Below are 19,990 nucleotides of genomic sequence, written 5' to 3' on the forward strand. Positions count from 1 at the left end.
ATTGCGATAGAAGGTTGTTTTTCAGACTGGGGAAGAGTAGACAGTGGTGTTCCCCAAAGGTTAGTGCTAGGACCATAGCTTTTTTTTTTAACTATATATAAAAGTGACTTGGATATTGGAATACAGAACAAAATTTCAAATTTTGCCATTGCTACTAAACTTATAGGTGTGTCAAACAGCAAAGATGATATCAATCAACGGCAACAGAACAGATAGGCTAGAATATAGGTCTACACTTAATGGCACAGTTCTGAAGAGTGTGCAGGGACAGAGGGACCTGGGAGTTCACAGCAGGACATATTGAGAGAGTAGTTAGCAAAGCACTTTGCACTTCATAAATAGAAGTGAGTACAAAAGCAGGGAAGTTATGCTGAACCTTTATACTAGAATATTGCATCCAGTTTAGGTCACCACACTTTAGGAAGGATATGAGCATCCTTTGGAGCTAAGAAACAGCAAGGGGCAGCAAACTTTTGTAGGAGTTGTTTATAGGCTACCAAATAGTGGTGGGAACGTAGGCACGATATAAATCAGGAAATTAGATATGCATGTAACAAGGATAATACAGAGAGTAGGGATAAACGGATCATTCTCAGGTTGGCAGGCTGTGTCTAGCAGGTTACCCCCAGCTATCCACAATCTATAATCAATGGTTTGGATGTGGGAACCAAATGCAATATTTCCAAGTTTGTGTGAATGCTAGTCTTGAAGAGGGTGCAAAGAGGCTTCAAGGGGATTTAGACAGGCTAAGTGAAGTGGGCAAGAAACATGGTAGATGGGCTATCATGTGGAAAAAAGTGAAGTAAACTTTGGTACAAAAAGCAAATGCAGAGTATTTCTTAAACAGGGAGAGACTCAGACGTGTTGATTGTCCAAAAGGACCTGAGTGATCTTGTTCATAAGTCACTGAAAGCTAACATGCAGGTGCAACAAGCAGTTAGGAAGGCAAATGGTATGTTAGCCTGTATTGCAAGTACAGGAGTGAGGAAGTCTTGCTGGCAGTTTTATAGAGCCTTGGTGAGACCACACTTGGAGTTGTGCAAGGAGTTTGGTTTCCTTACGCAAGGAAGGATTTACTTGCCATAGAGGGAGTGCAACAAGGGTTCACTAGACTAATCCTTGCGATGGCAGGATTTACCTATGAGGAAAAATTTAGGAGACTGGACCTGTATTCTCTAGAGTTTAGAAGAATGAGAGGTGATCACATTGAAACATACAAAATTCTTACAGGGCTTGACAGGGAAGATGCAAGAAGGATATTTGCCTGGGGGGGTCTAGAACCAGGGGACACAGTCTCAGAATAAAAGGTAGGTCATTTTAGGACTGAGATGCAGAGGAATTTCTTTAGTCAGAGGATGGGGAATCTTTGGAATCCTCTACCCCAGAGGGCTGTGCAGGCTCAGTCATTGAGTATGTTCAAAGGAGAGGTCAATAGGTTTCTTGATACGAATGACATCAAGGGATACAGGGATAGTGCGGGAAGATGGCGTTGAGGTGGACGATCAGCCATAATCTAGTTACATGGTGGAGCAGGCTCAAGGAGCCAAATAGTCTACTCCTGCTCCTTTGTCCTCAAGAGGAGATTTACAGAATGGCTTGAGGGATGAGGGATTTTAGCTAAAACGTTGGTTGGAGAAGCTGTGGTTGTTCTTATTGGAGCAAAGGAGGTTAACAGGAGATCTAACAGATGTGTACAAGATTGAAAGATAAGGCAGACAAAGAAAAACTGTTTCCAATACCTGATGGTACAAAGACTAAGGAGCACAGATTGTGCAAGAGATAAAGGGGAATGAGAGGAGGAACCTTTTCTTATGCAAAGTGATAATGGCCTGGAACTAATCTGCCTATGAGATTAACGGAGGTGGGGGACAATCAATGATTTTAAAAAGAAATTCTATAGGCATTTGAGGGAAAATAAACTTGCAGGACTATGGGGATAAAGAAGGTAAATGGGACTTATTGTATTGCTCTACAGAGAGCCGGCTCAGACTTGGTGGGCTAAAATGGTCTTAAGTGCCTTAATGACAATGACTATGTAGTAGTTACTCCTATCAATATTGTCATGGACAGGTGTATCTATGACAGGTTTATTGATGAGGAAGTGTTCAAGTGGGCTTTTCCCTTGCGTTGGTTCTCCCAACACCTGCTGGAAATCCAGTTTGATGGTTATGTCCTTCAAGACCAGCCAGGTCAGAGTGCTGCTACTGAGGGACTCTTGGTGATGTTCTATTTAGTTTACGGATTCAGATTAGAATAATCTGAAGAATGCTCGAGATTTCTTGTAAGCACAGAACTAAAAAGCATATCTGCACATTTGTTAAGCAAGTCAGCATTTGCACTTACAACAGGTCTCTTCGATAACCAAAAAATACTTGCTTTTATATACTATCTCCTTTAAAAACCTCAAAACACCACAAAATTAATTACCTTCTGGAGCGAGTTACTGTCATGTTAGCAAACCTCATCCATTTTGCATCAGTAATGTCACACAGAACATAGGAATATAGCAGGAATAGGTCATATGGCTCCTCGGGTCAGCTCCACTATTCAATATCACAACTAAAATTTTATATTCAATCTGCTCTCTACCCTATTTCTATATCCCTTGGTGTTCAAAAACTTATCAATCTCAGCCTTGAACATTCTTATCAACTGAGCATCCACAGCCCATCCAGGGTTGAAAATTCCAAAATTCGTATCGTCTGACTGAAGAAATTTCTCATCTCAGTCTGAAATGGTTGATCTCTTGAGTTCTAGGCTATCCAGCCAGGAGAAAACAACCTCTTAGCATTCAACTTGTCGAGCCTTAAGAATTTTATACATTTCTCAAATCTCCAAAGAATGTCAGCCATTCTACTTGAATTCTCCTCACAGACCACCCTCTCATTCCAAGAATCTTTGTTGCATCCCCTCTAATACAAGTATATCCTTCCTTAAGAAAGGAGACCAAAACTGACAACACTGTCATCTCAGCGTAGTGCTATATAATTGCAGCAAGACTTCCTTATGCTTGTACTCCAACCCCCTTACAATAAAAGGCCAACATAGCATGTGCCTTCCAAATTGCTTGCTTTATCTGCATGCTAACTTTGTGATTCGTGAGCACGGACACCCAATCCCTCTGAATCCCAATGTCTATTGTGTCTCACCTCTTTAAAAATATTCTGCTTTTCTATTCCTCCTACCAAAGTGGGTAATTTCACGCTTTTCAACATTACAAATGATCTGCCATCTTCCAAGCAAATCATTTAACCTAATTATATCCCTTTGCAGTCTACACATCCTCCTCACAGTTTACTTTTCCTCCTAGTTTTGTATAGTCAGAAAACTTGGATACATTATACTTGGTTACCTCATTCAAGTCATTGAGAGACTGTTAATAGCAGACAGTCAAGCACCAATCCTTGCGAAACTCCAACTGGTTACATCTGGTCATCCTGTATTGATGATCTGTTCATTCCTACGCGGTTTTGTCTTTCTTAACAATCCTTAATCCATGCTAATTCATTACTGCCAATCTGACAAGTTCTAATTTTGTGTAACAACCTATTGTGTGGCACCTAGCGAGTGCCTCTGAGAACCTAAATATATGGTTCCCTGTATCTAACCTGCCAGTAACAACCTCATAAGGCTAATAGATCTGTTAAATTCAATTTTTGTTTCATAAAACTACATTGACTCTGCCTAAAATGACTTGTTAATCAAATTTTTGATGACATTGCTTGTGGGAGGAATGTTGGTTAGGACATCTGAAGGTTCCTTGCTCTTCTTCCAATGGTACCATGGAATGTTTGAGATCAATCTGAGCTATCAGAGTAGGCAGTACTTCAGGAACCAGGATACACAACTGTTTTTCTAAGGATTCAACAGTAAAATCGCAGTTACAACATGCTCAATGGAAATAAATGGTATAAGCACCTTTTCTTTTAATTTAATGACAAATTTGGAAAGTTTTTTTGCCTAGAAATTCATAAAGCTTTGACTCAAGAAAAACAAGCAGCATTTGGACCTAATCGCACTTAAACTTTGATGTTGATAAGACCACAGAAATATTAAATACAACACAATGTGAAAGGAAATGTTTGTTTTAAAAAAAAAAATGAAAAAGGCAAACTGATTTGTAACTCATGACTAACCTTGCTTGGTCCACCACACAAAATCATTTCAAGCTTAAGTAGTTTCTGCACTCAAAACCGTAAAAAAAAAATTTCGGAAATATATTTTCCTACATCTGTCAACATTAAGCACCCTCCAATCAGTTACAGCTTGGATTAGATGCAAGTAAAGCTGTTCTCCTCTGCCTTAGTGCAACTTAATGCTAAGAGCAGAAGATCATCATGGCTTGCTCAGTACCACATTTCAACTTCAGCCACCCGAATGGTCTGAAAGAAAATTGGCAGTTTAATGCCAACTGTGCAACAGTTTTGTGCTGTGGGTTCCATGCTTACCAGAAAATGATCTGAAATTTCCCAAACTTATTTCATATATCCCCTTAAAGCCCATCAGTGAATTAAAGGTTGACACTTTACCTCTGGCGTACTCCAAACCAAACTGCATGAAAGTCTCATCTGATGGCTGGCTAGAACTATTTTGCATTAAATTAGTCTAGGCAAACTTAATCCAATTTTCATGGCATGACCACAGCAATATATTGCTCTCCCCTATACTAAATTGGCGCAGGAGAGGCTTTTGTGAGGAAGAGGAAAAACTATTATCGTGTTCAAAGATTATGGCTGGGGTTGTGGGAAGTTTGGGGTACTTAACCAACTTTTTCAAATGAAGCATTCTCAGTTTGTGTTGAACACTGGATGCCTTAAATATAGTGTATGTCCATTTCAGGAGCTGTTACATACCTCATTTTGACAAGTACAGTAAAGTTAATATTGACTAAGCTGTGAGGGCTATAACTTCTAATCTATGCTCTCATCATTTATCAAAGCTATTACAGGATATTAATTATGCCCAAAATTTTTATTTTCTGCATCAAAAATGCACTATTGAATGACTGCTGTCAGGAAGATATAATAATTAGAGACAGCTGGTCTGACGGCTTTGACGTAAGAAGAGAAGCTAGGTTTGAAATGCTAAATAGGTAGACATGGGTGCAGTTTTAGAATGTGAGGTGTAAAGGGAACATTTGCATTTTTAAATAGTAGAGTAGCTTGAATTCAAAAGAGGGGTTGAAATGTTTCACCCAGCCAGGAGGAATTAAAAAAGAGCGTGCTTATTTTCCCCAAAGATTACTGATAAAATTGGTACTATGATATATTTTTATTATTAGAGAGATAAAGTCCAAAGACATAGTGAAACAATGAGAATTTGTATTCAAAGGGGAAAATATACATAAAAGAGAGAAGGCGATTTGTAAGGGAAGGCATTCTGCGATCTAACAAGTATGAAAAGCCTCCAGCCTCTAAGCCTTGAGCTACTGTCGACATGAACTGAAGTGAAGAAAACTCACTTCGAATTCGACTGTTCAGGGTATCATGTTACTTTGTCTGGGTCTTTTAAAATCTATGGCCAGAATTTTTAGCTCGTCAGGTGTGCATGTGCTCAACCCGACCAAGCATAAAATGACGTGCGAGCATCCTGACATCATCGCGCACTTGCGCGATATTTTGGTTACAATTTTTCATTTGCTGTTGACCATTGCGCCCATCCACTATCCGTAAGGTTGGAAGGGCAGCGAAAAATTTATCTTGATTACCTTTTTAACGGCCTTAATAGGCCTTTTAATTGTCGGCGGGCACGCACCACAGAAGCAGCGCACCTGCCAACAATTAAAAGGCCTATTAAGGCCATTAAAAAGGTAATTGAAATAAATTTTTCGCTGCCTGTCCAACCTTACAGTTGGCGGACAGGCAAAAAGGCCAACAGCAAATAAAAAATAAAATAAAAATTGTAACATTTCATTTATAACATGTCATGAGGGGACATGCTCTAGAACATTTTTAAGAAATTTATTTTTAATACTTTAAACTACTCACCCGAATTCATGCACGAAGTTCGTGCTCATCTCCTTTCCCACCCCATCCCACAGCTAGCGCTGAGCACTGCTGCTCGCGTTTCATGCTGGGCAGGCCTTAACTGGCCCGCCAGCATGAAATCGCAGTCCGGCCCCGATTCCAGGGCGGTCAGCTTCCCGACCAACCCCCACCCCCATCGAGCCCACAGGGGTGGATTTTATCCTTGTCATATGTGCTTTACTGTTACCTTAACAAAGGTGTCACTGGGAGTTAGATTAATTAGGGTAGCTAGGAGTTATAATAGTAGCAATTTGTAGACCTATGTGCCTAAAATTATTTATTTTACTAATGTTTAATTTAGTTTCGTGAAAAACCCTGAGGCTCAGTGGCCTTATTACTTTTGAATTCAAGACATGCATCTCAAAATAAATATACAAATTGCAAAACAGTTGTGGCAGTTGTTTCAAGTTTCCCTTTGGGATTGGAGCAACTCAGTATTTACCATCTGCTGTGCCATAACACTCCAAACCCTCATGATTTCATCAGGATAGTGGTGTCAATATTTGTTTTAATATTTATTAAACTAATAAGATACATAAATGCATAGTGTCTATAAATATGCAATTAAATATATATTATTGCAAAATTCAATGCAACAATCGCAACATTTACTAGTTTCACTGGTGTACAGTAGTCAGTTTCTCACCCTTAAACTTTTAAAAAGGTGTCCATTCGTACGCTTGCATGTAAAGAAAAAGCTTACTTTTAAGAGAATCTTTGATGGCCTGAAAACAGACACAGTTAGTGCAAATGCACCATCATGATTAATTCACTCGAGTGCATGGTCAATTCTGTGGCTGGACTGGCTTCCAGCACGATTTCAAAAAAATAATTAACTCATCAGATCATGGAAATTTGATTTGCACTGGATGCAATTTGCACTTGAATTTCCTTGATCTTATGTACTGGGCTGGCCTATTTTTTATCCAAATCAATCTAGCAGAAACTCTGCCTCTAAATTTCATATTTTGGTATCAGAAGGCAAAAAATTAGTTAAAATTTGAAAGTTTTAATTTCTGTGCTAAGATCTTCATCACTTAAATCTAGAGACTCTCTTGTGAAGCTTTTTCAAATCACAACCTCATACTGCACAACATCAAGTCAGCCATAATAGAAAATTTCAATAAACATGATCTGCATAAATCAAGTACTACCAATTTTTTGAAACAATATTACTTCATGCACTGCATTTCAGAAAATTTAAGAATAATTAACATGAATGCTGCAATTACCTTCCCAGACACCTGTCTCAGTCACTCTCTTCAGATCAAGGCGAGCAATTTCTGGTCGTACTCTGTTATCCTGATTAGAAACTTCTTGGCTTTTTGGCACATCAGGCTCTTTATTTGCATTTAAATCATAAATTTCAGTAGATGAATTCTAAAACATAATTGGGAAAACAGAAAAGGTTAATTTTGTCATCAATCTGTTATCAATTAGATCCATATCTTTGCCAACCTAAATTAATACAACTTTCTACATAAATATTTTAACTTTTTTACTGTATTTAACTTAAAGGGTTCTTTTTTCAACTAGAGGCATGGCAGGGCAGCTCAGTCATGTGTTGTACCGCCTGCAACACGTAGGAAGTCTTGACACTCCTTGCGCTCTGACCGACCACATGTGCAGGAAGCGCCAGCAGCTGCAGCTACTTGAGCTGAGAGTTTCGGAGCTTGAGCGCCAATTGGAGGCACTGAGGTGCATCCATGAGGCTGAGAGTTTCGTGGATAGCACAGTTTTAGACGTGGTCACCCCACAGTTTACGGAACTGTAGACAGAGAGGGAATGGGTGACAATCAGTCAGGTGGTGTCCGGCAGGTCGTCAGGAAATCCTGTGTATCTTGCTTGAGAACTGTTTTTCTCTGTTGGAAAACGGTGAGAGTGACGGTTCCTCTAGGGAGTGCAGCCACCCTCATGGCACTGAGTGGCTCAGCTGCAGAGGGTTTGCGGGGGGGGGAGGAAAAATAGGGGAAGAGCAATAGTAGTAGGAGAGTCCGATAGTAAGGGGAACAGACAGGCATTTCTGCAGCCGTAGACGTGACTCCAGGATGGTATGTTATTTGCCTGGTGCCAGGGTCAAGGATGTCACTGAATGGCTGCAGGACATTCTAAAGGGGGAGGGCAAACAGTCAGAGATCGTGGTACATATTGGTACCAATGACCTAGGTAGAAAGTGGGATGAGATCCTGCAAGCAGAATTTAGGGAGCTAGGAAACAGATTAAAAAACAGGATCTCAAAAGGTAGTAATCTCTGGATTACTTCCAGTGCCACATGTCAGTGAGGATAGAAATAGGAGGTTAGTCCAGATGAATGCATGGTGAGAGGGATGGTGCAGGAGGGAAGGCTTTAGATTTCTGGGACATTGGAACTGTTTCTGCGGGCTGTGGGACCTGTACAAGGCAGACAGGTTGCATCTTAACCAGAGTGGGACCAACATCCTTGCAGGGAGGTTTTAAACTAACTTGGCAGGGGAATGGGATCCTGAAAGGAGGTTCAGCAGGAAGAGATGCACAGCCAAAATTAGAAGAGAGAGCAAGTGGGAAGGCATAGAAATTATAGGTCAGTTAAGGCACAAGGGAGTTTGGCAAGGTTGGGTGGTAATTATTTTAATGCAAGGAGTCTGATGAATAAGGCAGATGTGTTGAGGGCACAAATTAACACATGGAAGTATGATGTCATTGCTGTCACAGAGACATAGTTGAGAGAGGGGCAGGATTGGCATCTCAATATTCCAAGATATAGGATCATCAGGCGAGACAATGAAGGAGTTAAAAGAGGAGGGGGTATCGTAATATTGATCAAGGAATCAATTATAGCAGTAAGGAGGAATGACATCTTAGAAGGCTCCTCAAATGAAGCCATATGAGTAGAACTGAAAAACAAAAAAGGGGCAATCACATTACTGGGAGTGTACTACAGGCCCCCAAACAGAGAAAAATAGAAGAGCAGATAAGTAGGCAAATTTCAGAGAAGTCTAAAAATAATAGGGTAATAATAGTGGGGGATTTCAACTTCCCCAACATTAACTGGGCTAGTCATAGTGTGTTAGGTTTAGAGGGAGCGGAATTCTTAAAATGCATCCCGGAGAGCTTTTTAAGCCAGTATGTAGAAAATCCTACAAGAGAGGGGCCGGTCCTGGGCTTAATCTTAGGGAATGATGCTGGGCAAATGGTAGGAGTATCAGTGGGGGAGCATTTTGCAGATAGTGATCATAACTCTGTTAGATTCAAGGTTGTTATGGAAAAGGACAAGGATGGGCCAGGAATCAGAGTTCTAAATTGGGGGAAGGCCAATTTTAATAAGATCAGATATGATTTGGCCAGAGTGGACTGGGAGCAGCTACTTTTAGGTAAGTCTGTGTCAGAGCAGTGGGACTCATTCAAGAAGGAAACAGGGAGAGTACAGGGCTAACATATTCCAGTAAAGACAAAAGAGTAGGACCAACAAATCCAGAGAACCTTGAATGTCAAGGGATATGCAGGATTGGGCGAAGAGAAAAAGGGAGGCTTATGACAGATACTGAGGGCTCAAAACAGAAGCCCTAGAGGAGTATAGAATGTGTAGGGGGTTAACTTAAAAAGGAAATTAGGACAGCAAAAATGGGGCATGAAAAAACACTGGTAGGTAAAATAAAGGAAAATCCAAACTTATTTTACAAGCGCATTAAGAGTAAGAAGATAACTAGGGAAAGAGTGGGGCCCAGTAAGGACCATAGTGGTAATTTGTGTGTGGAGCCAGAAGATGTAGGTAAGGTTCTAAATGAATACTGTGTGTCGGTGTTGACAAGTGAGAGGGACGACGTGGGCATGGAAATCCGGCAGAAGGATTGTGATATATTTGAAGAAATTAGCATAGAAAGGGAGAAGGTTCTAAGTGGTCTGACAGGCTTAAAAGTAGATAAACTTCCAGGCCTGGATGAAATGTATCGCAGGCTGTTGAGTGAGGCAAAGGAGGAGATAGCAGGGGCACTGGCAATAATTTTCAATACCACTCTGGCCACAGGAAAGGTGCCAGAGAACTGGAGGTCAGCCAATGTGGTACCGTTATTTAAGAAGGGAGGAAGGGATAAACCAGGGAACTACAGGCCAGTCAGTCTAACCTCAGTGGTGGGGAAACTATGGAAAGCAATTCTGAGGGACAGAATTAATCTACACTTGTTGAGGCAGGGATTAATCAAGAACAGTCAGCATGGTTTTGTTAAGGGGAGGTCATGCCTGACCAATTTGATTGAATTTTTTGAAGAGGTGACCAGGTGTACAGGTGAGGGCAATGTATTTGACGTAGTCTACTTGGACTTCAGCAAGGCTTTTGATAAGGTCCTGCATGAGAGACTGATGACAAAATAAGAGCCCATGGGATCCGAGGCAATTGACAAATTGGATCCAGAATTGGCTGAGTGGCAGGAAGCAGAGAGTGATGATCGAGGGCTGTTTTTGTGACTGGATGCCTGTGTCCAGTTGGGTTCCACAGGGATCGGTGCTGGGTCCCTTGCTGTTTGTGGTATATATAAACAATTTAGACTTGAATGTTGGAGGGTTGCTCAGTAAGTTCGCGAATAACATGAAAATTGATGGGGTGGTAAATAGTGAGGAGGATAGCCTTAGATTACAGGAGGATATAGACAGCTGGTCAGATGGGCTGATCAGTGGCAAATGGAATTTAATCCAGATAAGTGTGAGGTGATGCACTTGGGCAGGACAAACAAGGCACGGGAATACACGATGAATGGTAGGACCCTGGGAAGTACCAAGGATCAGAGGGACCTTGGTGTGTATGTCTACCGGTCCCTTAAGCTAGCGGGACAGGTAAATAAGGTGGTTAAGAAGGCATATGGGATACTTGCCTTTATTAGCCGAGGCATAGAATATAAGAGCAGGGAGGTTATGCTGCAACTGTGTAAAATGCTGGTTAGGCCACAACTAGAGTATTGCGTGCAGTTCTGGAATCCACATTATAGGAAGGATATGATTGCACTAGAGAAAGGAGATTTACCAGGATGTTGCCTGGGCTGGAGAATTTTAATTATGAGGAGAGATTGGACAGGCTGGGGTTATTTTCCCTGGAGCAGAGGAGATTGAGGGGGGACATGATTGAGGTGTATAAAATTATGAGGGGCATATGCAGGGTAGACGGGAAGGAACTTTTCTCCTTGGTAGAGGGATCAATAACCAGGGGGCATAGATCTAAGGTAAGGGGCAGGAGCTTTAGAGGGAAGGTGAGGAAGAATTTTTTCACCCAAAGGGTGGTGGGGATCTGGAACTCTCTGCCTGAAAGGGTGGTAGAGACAGAAACCCTCATAACATTTAAGTAGTATTTGGATGTGCACTTGCGATGCCATGGCATACAAGGCTATGGGCCTTGTGCTGGAAAATGGGATTAGAATAGTTAGGTACTTGTTTGACTGGCGCAGACTCAATGGGCCGAAAGGCCTTTTTCTGTGCTGTTGACCTCTATAACTCTAGGAGAACACATTAAGACGGAAAATTGAGCAGTAGAGCAGATTTGCACTTAAAACATCAAATGTCCCTCCAAAATCTAGGTTTGAGTATTCATTGAAGCTTTTGCTTAATTTGAAGTTATAGCTAGGGATGTCAAATGGTTGAAATTTTTGGTGTTGCAAATCTGATTTCCCCGTCCAAATTTATATTTATTTTGTAAAATGGTAAATTCCATGAATTTGATCAATTGGCCTAAACAAACAGCTGAAAGATTTAGGTTGGATTAATATTTTTTATAATGTACACCACCCTTCATTCAATGAAAGGTGTTTTGATTACATATTTGTTTTTTTTTAAAACCAAAAATCAAAAGTGACATCTTTCTTTCTTTGAAGACATTATGTTTTGTTTTACACATTGCTCACTTCCCACATTTAAACTATGACTCAACAGATGGCCTTGAACTCTTCCTGAATATTCAGGATATCTGGTGATATAAGTAGCGCTAATAGTTCATTTCTCTTATCTGCGGACTGGTTTTTCTCTTTTCACATACATGGCCAGTGCTATTTATTGGTTGCTTTTGTAAAGAGGAGATGATTAGTTTCCACAGGAAAGAAATGCATTAGCAAAAATAAATTATTTGCCTCTACTTTCACGGTAATAGAATTAAGAACTCACAATCTCTCCTTTGCTGAGCCTATCACCTATAGATTTGATCTCAACTGCAAGTTTACAAACAACCAAAACAGAAGTCCTGCTTTGGGAATAAACAAACAGTGATTTTCATATTATTTAGGTTCAAATTAAACTGAATAGATGGTAAACAGGTATTAATAAAGAATCAATGAGAGCTGATTTATCATAATTGAAGACAAGAGGAATGGTTCTTTGTCATGACCTTGAGAAGAGTTGGAGGAAAATATTAAGCCAAAAGGGCCAGCTTTCTCTAAAAAAAAAGAAACTAGCAAATGAATTGTCCAAATGAAAAAGTGACCAAAAGGAGGAATCACTGATGCTTTAGAAGAGATAACTTTAGCAAACTAAGAGAAAGAACAGTAACTAGGAGCAAAAAAATAACTTTACTCAGCAGGTCCAACGGTGGATTCATCTAGATCACAAGCAAAGACAAAGTCGGCTGCAGATATTTTAATCTGATCAAAACAGCAGGTATACTAGGCAGTTTTTTTTAAAAATGCCCAAGTGTAGCAAGAAATTGCAGATCTGATTGGAAAGTGATGGGTGCAGCCCTCATGCCAGAATTGAAAAAGGCAATGTAAGATCAAAAGGCAGCTACAAGCCTCCAACTGGGTCCACAGTGAAAAGAACCTCATTTTGAATTTGTAAGGTGAAAATGCTTTGCCTGGTGTTTGGCTAAGTCTATGGGTTGCTGTTGCCTTAACGGAGATTAGTTTGGGAATTTGTTAAAAGTTATGATAGTAGTAATTTTTACAATTCTTTCACAATCACGAGCATCAAGAATCAGAAGAATAAAAATACAGTTATACCAAAGGAAAAGCAAAAACAACCTTCAATATTACCCTAAATATCCAATTCACTGATCCAATCATTCAGTTTATTGGCTCAGAGGTGCATGGACTGATTAAGCTCAATCAATTTATTCATTAAGCAAAATAGAAAAGGGCTCAGCATCAGTAAAAGATGAGTAAAACCACTGCTGCTAATAACTTTTGAAATTACCAACAGTCACATTCGTGCCTCTAAGCATCAGCAAGCTCATCCATGTCAGAAGTTGTGAATTCAAGAGCATTCCAGGACTCAAGGAAATACTGAGGGAGTGCTGTATTGTCAGGGGTGCCATTTTTTAGACAAGACATTGAACTGAAATGAATCGCCCTATTCAAGTGGATGTAATAGACTCCAGGCACTGCTCAAAAGGGAAATTCTTCTGTTGTCCAGACTAACAGTCCTCTCTCAGACATCAACAAAAATAGATTAAGTGGTCATTCATCATATTTTCTCTTTGCGTGATCCTTTGGCTATTACGTTTTTCCTACTTTATAAGTGCAAGAATTGCAAGAAGTAATTCACTGGATGCCATGAACTTTAGGGCGTTCTGAACACATGAAGAGGCAATACCAAATGCAAATTCTTAATGGTGGCCTTAGCAGTGAAGATGACAATATATCTGGTTTTGCACAACAACAAATTTACAAGTTCCAAGCAGATGGAGATTTGATGAGCTACTGAAGCAGCAAATAAAGTTAGTGAAGTAGGGAAGATATATTTTTCCATTTCAAGTCAAGTGATTCATGGGACCCCACTAAGAAGTAGTGTATGAAAACTATTAAGAACATATACTTCCTCTGGGTTAGAAGCCAGAATATGAAGTGAGATCGACATCAAAAAGAAGTCAGAAAGAGGTACTAGTAAATAAGCAAGATGGCTAAAGTTGATATATGAACGATATTACAGCACAACTGCAGTAAAAGCGATGGTCTCAGACTATGCTGTTTTTTTACACTCATCAAGTTATATCTGCAACCTGTTTGGGATATTTTTTGTGGGGGGCGGGGGGGGAGGCGGAGGAGAATGGGCCATTGCTACTGAAACAACCTGCATTTATATTATGCCTTTAATGTTGTAAAATGTCCCATCACTCGACAGAAGTGTTATCAAACAAAATTTGACACTGATCCACATGAGGATTTATTACTGCAGATGAGCAAAAGCATGGATTGCTTGGGCCAAACGGCCTGTTTCTTCATTTTAATATCTATAAATTCTAGTAACTTCACCTTCTGAGCTATCTCTGAGCACTGTTCAGAGTTTTATCTGTCTTATTTCAATAATTTGGGAAAAAAAAGTTTTTTAAGCTCTCCTTGATGAGATATATACTCCAACTTTGTATTATCAGTCATAGTTTCATTCTGCAATTTCATATTTTCAATATGGCCCTTATCATAGGGATGCTTTGTAATAGCCCTATCGTTTTTGCACAATTTATTAATATTTGATTTACTGATCACCTAATAGGTTGCCCACGATAACAACATAATGGCAGTAAGCCCTTTGAGCCTGCTCTGCCATTCAGTAGGGTCACAGCTGATCATCTACCTCAACTCCATCTTCCCTCACTATCACCACATTCCTTAATATCCAAAAACCCATCAATCTGTGCCTTGAGCATACTCAACAACTAAGCATGCACAGCACTCTGGGATACAGATGATTCCACAAGAGGAAATTCCATCTCATCTCAGTCCAAGCTGACTGGTTCCTTATTCTGAAACTGTGACCCCCTAGTTCTAGACTTCCCACCCAGGGGAAACAACCTCCTAGCATTTGTCAGCATTTTTTCAGAGTTTGTTCTTCACCTTGTTCATCTTTATTGCTTTCCATTTCCCTTGTGTTTGATCAGATATCTACAAAAACTAGCTTTTTCCTGCCATATCTCACATGCCTTCCCTTTTGTTCTTGTATCACTGTCCATTCTTTCCCTGCTTCTATACTTGCTTAAAACCTGTGACATCTCTAACTTTAAGAAGTTTTGAAGGTCCTCGACCTGAAAGATTAGCTCTGTTCCTCTCTCCGCAGATGGTGCTAGGCCTGCTAAGTATTACCAGCAATTTATGTTGTTATTCCCAGCACCTACCCTGTCAAGCCAGTTAAGAATTTTATGCTTCAATTAGATCACCTTTTATTTTTCTAAATTCTAAGGAACATAGGCCTAGTCTACTCAATCTTTCTTCATAGGACAATTTTCTCATTCCAGGAATTAGTCTCATAAAACTTCATTGCATTCCCTCTAAGGAAAGTATATCCTTCCTTAGTTAAGGATACAAAAACTGTATATAGTACTGCAGGTGTGGTCACACCAAGACCCTGTATAAATGTAGTCAGACTTCTTTAATCTCTCACTCTAATCGCTTTGTAATAAAGGCTAACATTCTATTTTGCTTGTTGTACCTATGTGTCTGAGATTCGGGTACAAGTCACCAGGTCCCTTTGAATGCCAACATATCCTTTTCCCTCACCATTTAAAAAATTCTACTTTTCGGTTTTTCCCACCAAAGTATCAAATTTCTCCACATTATGTCCCATCTACCATGCTCTGGTGTACTTAACCTGTGTCCTTCTCACAGCTCACTTACCCACTTTATGTCAGACACTTAGATACATTATACTTGGTTATCTCATCTAAGCCATTAGTATAAATTGTAAATAGCTGAGGCCCATGCACCGATCCTTGGAGTTAGTCTGCCGTTCTGGAAGTGACCTGTTTGACTATCATATTCATGCTGTTCACTAACTCTACACTAATTCATTAACTATTTCAAATCAGGTGGTGAGAGAAATCATCATGGTACAAGCAGAAAAATTGTCAGATGAAAACAATTAGCACATGGTGGGTAGCAAGAAATGGTGCTGGATGAAAACAAAAATTAACATATGAAATTAAAACAGAAATGATTTTAAGTGGATGAAAATCATTGTCAACATTTGTTCAGATAAAGTGCCATTTAGAGAAATACAGGAGGCAGAAGTTGGTCTAGCAACTGTTGGACTTTGTTGTATCTTATTTCATTAACTTTTATATTAAAAATAAATTAACATGAACATTGTTTTTTTTAAAAAGTCTTGCAATACGGAATTCTGTGTGCTTTATACAGTTGCATACAACAATGGCACGAAACCTATGTGGCTTTTTCCAAAGCTCCGTGCATCCCACTGGCCTCTAGGATTACCTTGCTTGAATTCAAAGCTGGTATAGAGAATCATAGAAGGAGATCCTGTGGACCATCGAGTCCACGCCTGCTTTCTTCGCGAGCTATTTAACTAGTCCCACTCCCCTGCCTTTTCCCTGCAGCCCTGCTTTTTTTTTCTCTTAAGGTGCTTACACAATTCCCTTTCGAAAGCCTTGTTGAATTTGCCTCCACCACCAAGATCTGAATTATTTTAATAAAGTCATCCATCATTACTATTAGGAGCTTCTCTTAAAAAACATAACCATTTCATCACTCCCTTTATGTTATTTACTTTAATTTGAGACTATTTAGAACTTTAAACAGACCCATAAACTAAGAGAATAAACTTATTCTGCAATAAGAATTTTGTGGTGTATATATATTTTTATTAAAAAAATCACAAAACAAATTTCACATGCAGTTATATAAACCTAAAATGTTCTTACTCACCGAGGTTAATTTTAAAGAACTATCTATGTCAGTTTCAGAAACAGAAGTACTTTCTTGCCTGCAAAAGACATAGTAAAAGGATACTTAACATTTTGCTTTTGACATGTATTCAAACATAGGTCATCAATTAACCAGGAGTCCTTTCAGTAGTTTCAAAAAAGCAAATTATGTATGTCAACATAGGTCCCATTATTTGAAATTCAATGCATTTCAATATATTAGTTTGAAAGCTAATTAAAGATGTCTTTATTTCCATAGCCCTTAAACTGTGCCATTATAGATCACTAATTTGAATTCAATGTTTACAAACCAAAATATTATCAAGTCACTAACAATGGTGTTGTAGCTGTATTATTAACAGTCCCAGTTCTCTTAATAGGAAAGTAGTTGCACTGATATCTCAAAATGTGAATGGTGTAATTTTGACAACTTTGCTAAACAGATAGTCCAAATATTGTAGCTAGTAATGTAATAGCTAGCAATGCCTAAAGAAACATTTTCTCATCTTAACTTTCTGCTGAAAGTACTGCTTTCACAGGCATCAGCAATACTCTAGGTGCATTGTTCCAGTGAAGCTCCACGCAAACTGGAGGAACAGCACCTCATCTTCCGACTAGGCACTTTACAGCCTTCAGGACTGAATATTGAATTCAACAATTTAAGATCATGAACTTTCTCCTCCATCCCCACTCCCTTTCCATTTCTTCACCCTCCTTTTTGTTTTTTCTAATAATTTATATAGATTTTTCTTTTCCCACCTATTTCCATTATTTTTAAATGTATTTCCACCCATTGTTTATCTCTACCTTTTAGCCTTTTTAGTATACCTTCACCCCACCCCCACTAGAGCTATCTGTACCTTGTTTGTCCTGCTTTCTAATCTTAATTAGCACATTCCTTTAATAATATCACCACCTTCAACACCTCTTTGTCCTTTTGTCTGTTTTGGTTATCTCCACTGGCTTCTTGTCCCAACAAACCGCCCCCCCCCCCCAAAACCAGCTTATATTTCACCCCTTTCCTATTTTACTTAGTTCTGTTGAAGGGTCATGAGGACTCGAAACGTCAACTGTGCTCTTCTCCGTCAATGCTGCCAGACCTGCTGAGTTTTTCCAGGTATTTCTGTTTCTGTTTTTGTTTTGCTCTAGGTGGTTTGGTCATTTTTCATGTTTGAGCCAAAACATTGGCCATCAACATGCTATAGATGTGTCATTTCCTTCTAGAGTTCCTGAATAGCAATCAAATGCTTTGTCATCCAGACTGAAGAGGTGAATAGCACAACATTATTGCCATTCCGCCTGGAGAGAGCTCAGCACAGACGAGGGATGAAATCTAGTTATCTTTCACGTCATAATGCATTTGCTTATAAAACCATCAATCACAGAAAATACAATTTGGGTAAAATTCTGGAAATTGTCCTTAAATTCACGGATAAACAATTAGTCATGTCATTCAAAAGCTAACAAAATATTTCCATTCATTGCATTAGCTTCCTATTGTATTGGTGCTAGATTTCATTTCTCACACTTTTCTAACAAATAATCAGGAATGATAGAGAAGGAAAGTGGTTCTTGGACTGAATTTATCTGGTTCAAGTTGAGGAACAAAGGGTGACCTATTACATTGTTGTGAGATTTTATATATAAAAAAATCAAAGCTTCAAATTGAAGGAGGTAGATGAACAAATTCGTCAGCAACTTTCAAAAACATGTGGAAAAAATAAAGTAGTCATATCAAGAGAATTAATACCCTAATATAGGCTAGGAAAAACAAGAGAATTAATTATCCTAATATAGACTGGTGAAGGAGGGAAAAGAATTTGGTGAAAAGAGCCACACTGCTACCATGATGGTCTTGGCAGGGCAAGTGGTAGTAGATATAATAACCAAATGACACAGTTTCACTTAGGAGGAACGTGTCATCACCTGTCAACCAGGTTTTCATCAAGGCCATGCTGTCGCTGCAATCATCCACATCAAGTTCATGAATAACAAGGGCCTCATTACATTGACACTTTGATCAAGAGGAAGTCACACCTCTTAGGTTAGGTTATGGTGCAGGTCTGGTTAGAGGTCAGAGGCAGAAGGGTGTGACACAGATAGAAATTAATGGGTTTGACCTAATAGCCATTGCTGGAGGAGTTTCAACCTTTGTCCTTATTCAACAGATATGAGATCCTTGCAGCAAGGAGAGCAAAGTCTAAAAAGTGGATGAGCAAACAGTGCAAACACAGGAGGCCTTTCAAGTGGGGGGCATGAAAAGGAATGCGGTAGTGATAGGAGATAGTATAGTTAGGGGGACATATACTCTCCTCCGCAGTCACATACCAGAAATTCCAAAAGCTGTGTTGCCTCCTCAGTGCCAGGTCTAAGAATATTTCCTCAAGGATGGAGAGTAATAGGGAGTGGAGTGGGAGGTGCTCAATGTGGTGGCCATGTAGGAATCAAGAATATAGGTAGATCTATAAATGAGGTTCTGCTGAGGGTGAGTTTGAAATTGGGAAATGGATAAACAGATTAAAGGTTAAATGCATAGTTGAAAGGAGTGCTATGGGAGGCAGGTGCTTCACTTCTTGGGCCACTGACACCAGCATCAGGGACAGACAGAACTGATCAGTTGGGACAGGTTCCACTGGGGCTGGAACCAATGCCTTGGCAAATCAAAGAACTAGGGCAGCATGCAGGGTTTTTTTAAAAACTACTGAAGGCAAAGATTCAGGAAAGGATAGATCCACAAGTAGTAAGAGAAATGTCTCAAGGCTGTAGATCTCAGTAATGAGCTATTTTGGACAAAAATAATTAGAGCGAATAGGAAGGAACAGAGCTCAACAAATGCAATAGCATCAAAGGTGACACCAGGGAAAAAGAAAAAAGGTAAAGCTAAAGGCAGCATATGGAAACTCATGAAGCATTCACAGCAAAATAAATAAATTAATGGCACAGATAGAAATTAATGAGTTTGACCTAATAGCCATTGTAAACACATAGTTGCAGAGTGACAAACATTGGGAACCCACATTCCAGAACACTTGGCTTTTAGAAAAGCTAAGCAAAAGGAAGGGGCCCTGATAATAAAGGATGGGATAAACACAGTAGAAGGAAAGGAGCTAAGCTCAGAAAGCCAAGAGGTGCAGTCAGCTTGGGTGGAGCTAAAAAACAAGGGGCAGAAAATACTGGTGGAAGTCATTTATAGGCTGGCTGTAATGTCAGACAAAAGGACAAATCAGGAAATTAGAAGGGCAGGCAACAAGGACCAAACAGTAACATTAACCTTCAGACAGACTGGGCAAACCAAATTTGCTGTAATAGTGTGAAGGATGAGTTCACTGAATGAATACAATAGTGTCCTAGATCAATACATTCAGGA

The 19,990-nt window shown here is 39.6% G+C and overlaps 1 protein-coding gene across 2 annotated transcripts in view; it reads right to left on the reverse strand.

Annotated features, from left to right (window-relative positions):
- Positions 1–19,990, reverse strand: part of LOC121281281 (protein FAM13B-like) — a 170,610-nt gene that overhangs the window by 66,092 nt on the left and 84,528 nt on the right. For both annotated transcript variants that reach the window (XM_041194146.1, XM_041194144.1), the window contains exons 10-11: positions 16,625–16,682; positions 7,259–7,406 (exon numbers count right to left, since the gene is read on the reverse strand). In XM_041194146.1, coding sequence (XP_041050080.1) covers positions 7,259–7,406; positions 16,625–16,682 — 206 coding nt within the window. The remainder of the gene's footprint in view (positions 1–7,258; positions 7,407–16,624; positions 16,683–19,990) is intronic.

The sequence above is a fragment of the Carcharodon carcharias genome, chromosome 8 (genome assembly GCF_017639515.1).
Source record: "Carcharodon carcharias isolate sCarCar2 chromosome 8, sCarCar2.pri, whole genome shotgun sequence".
Classification (NCBI taxonomy): domain Eukaryota; kingdom Metazoa; phylum Chordata; class Chondrichthyes; order Lamniformes; family Lamnidae; genus Carcharodon; species Carcharodon carcharias.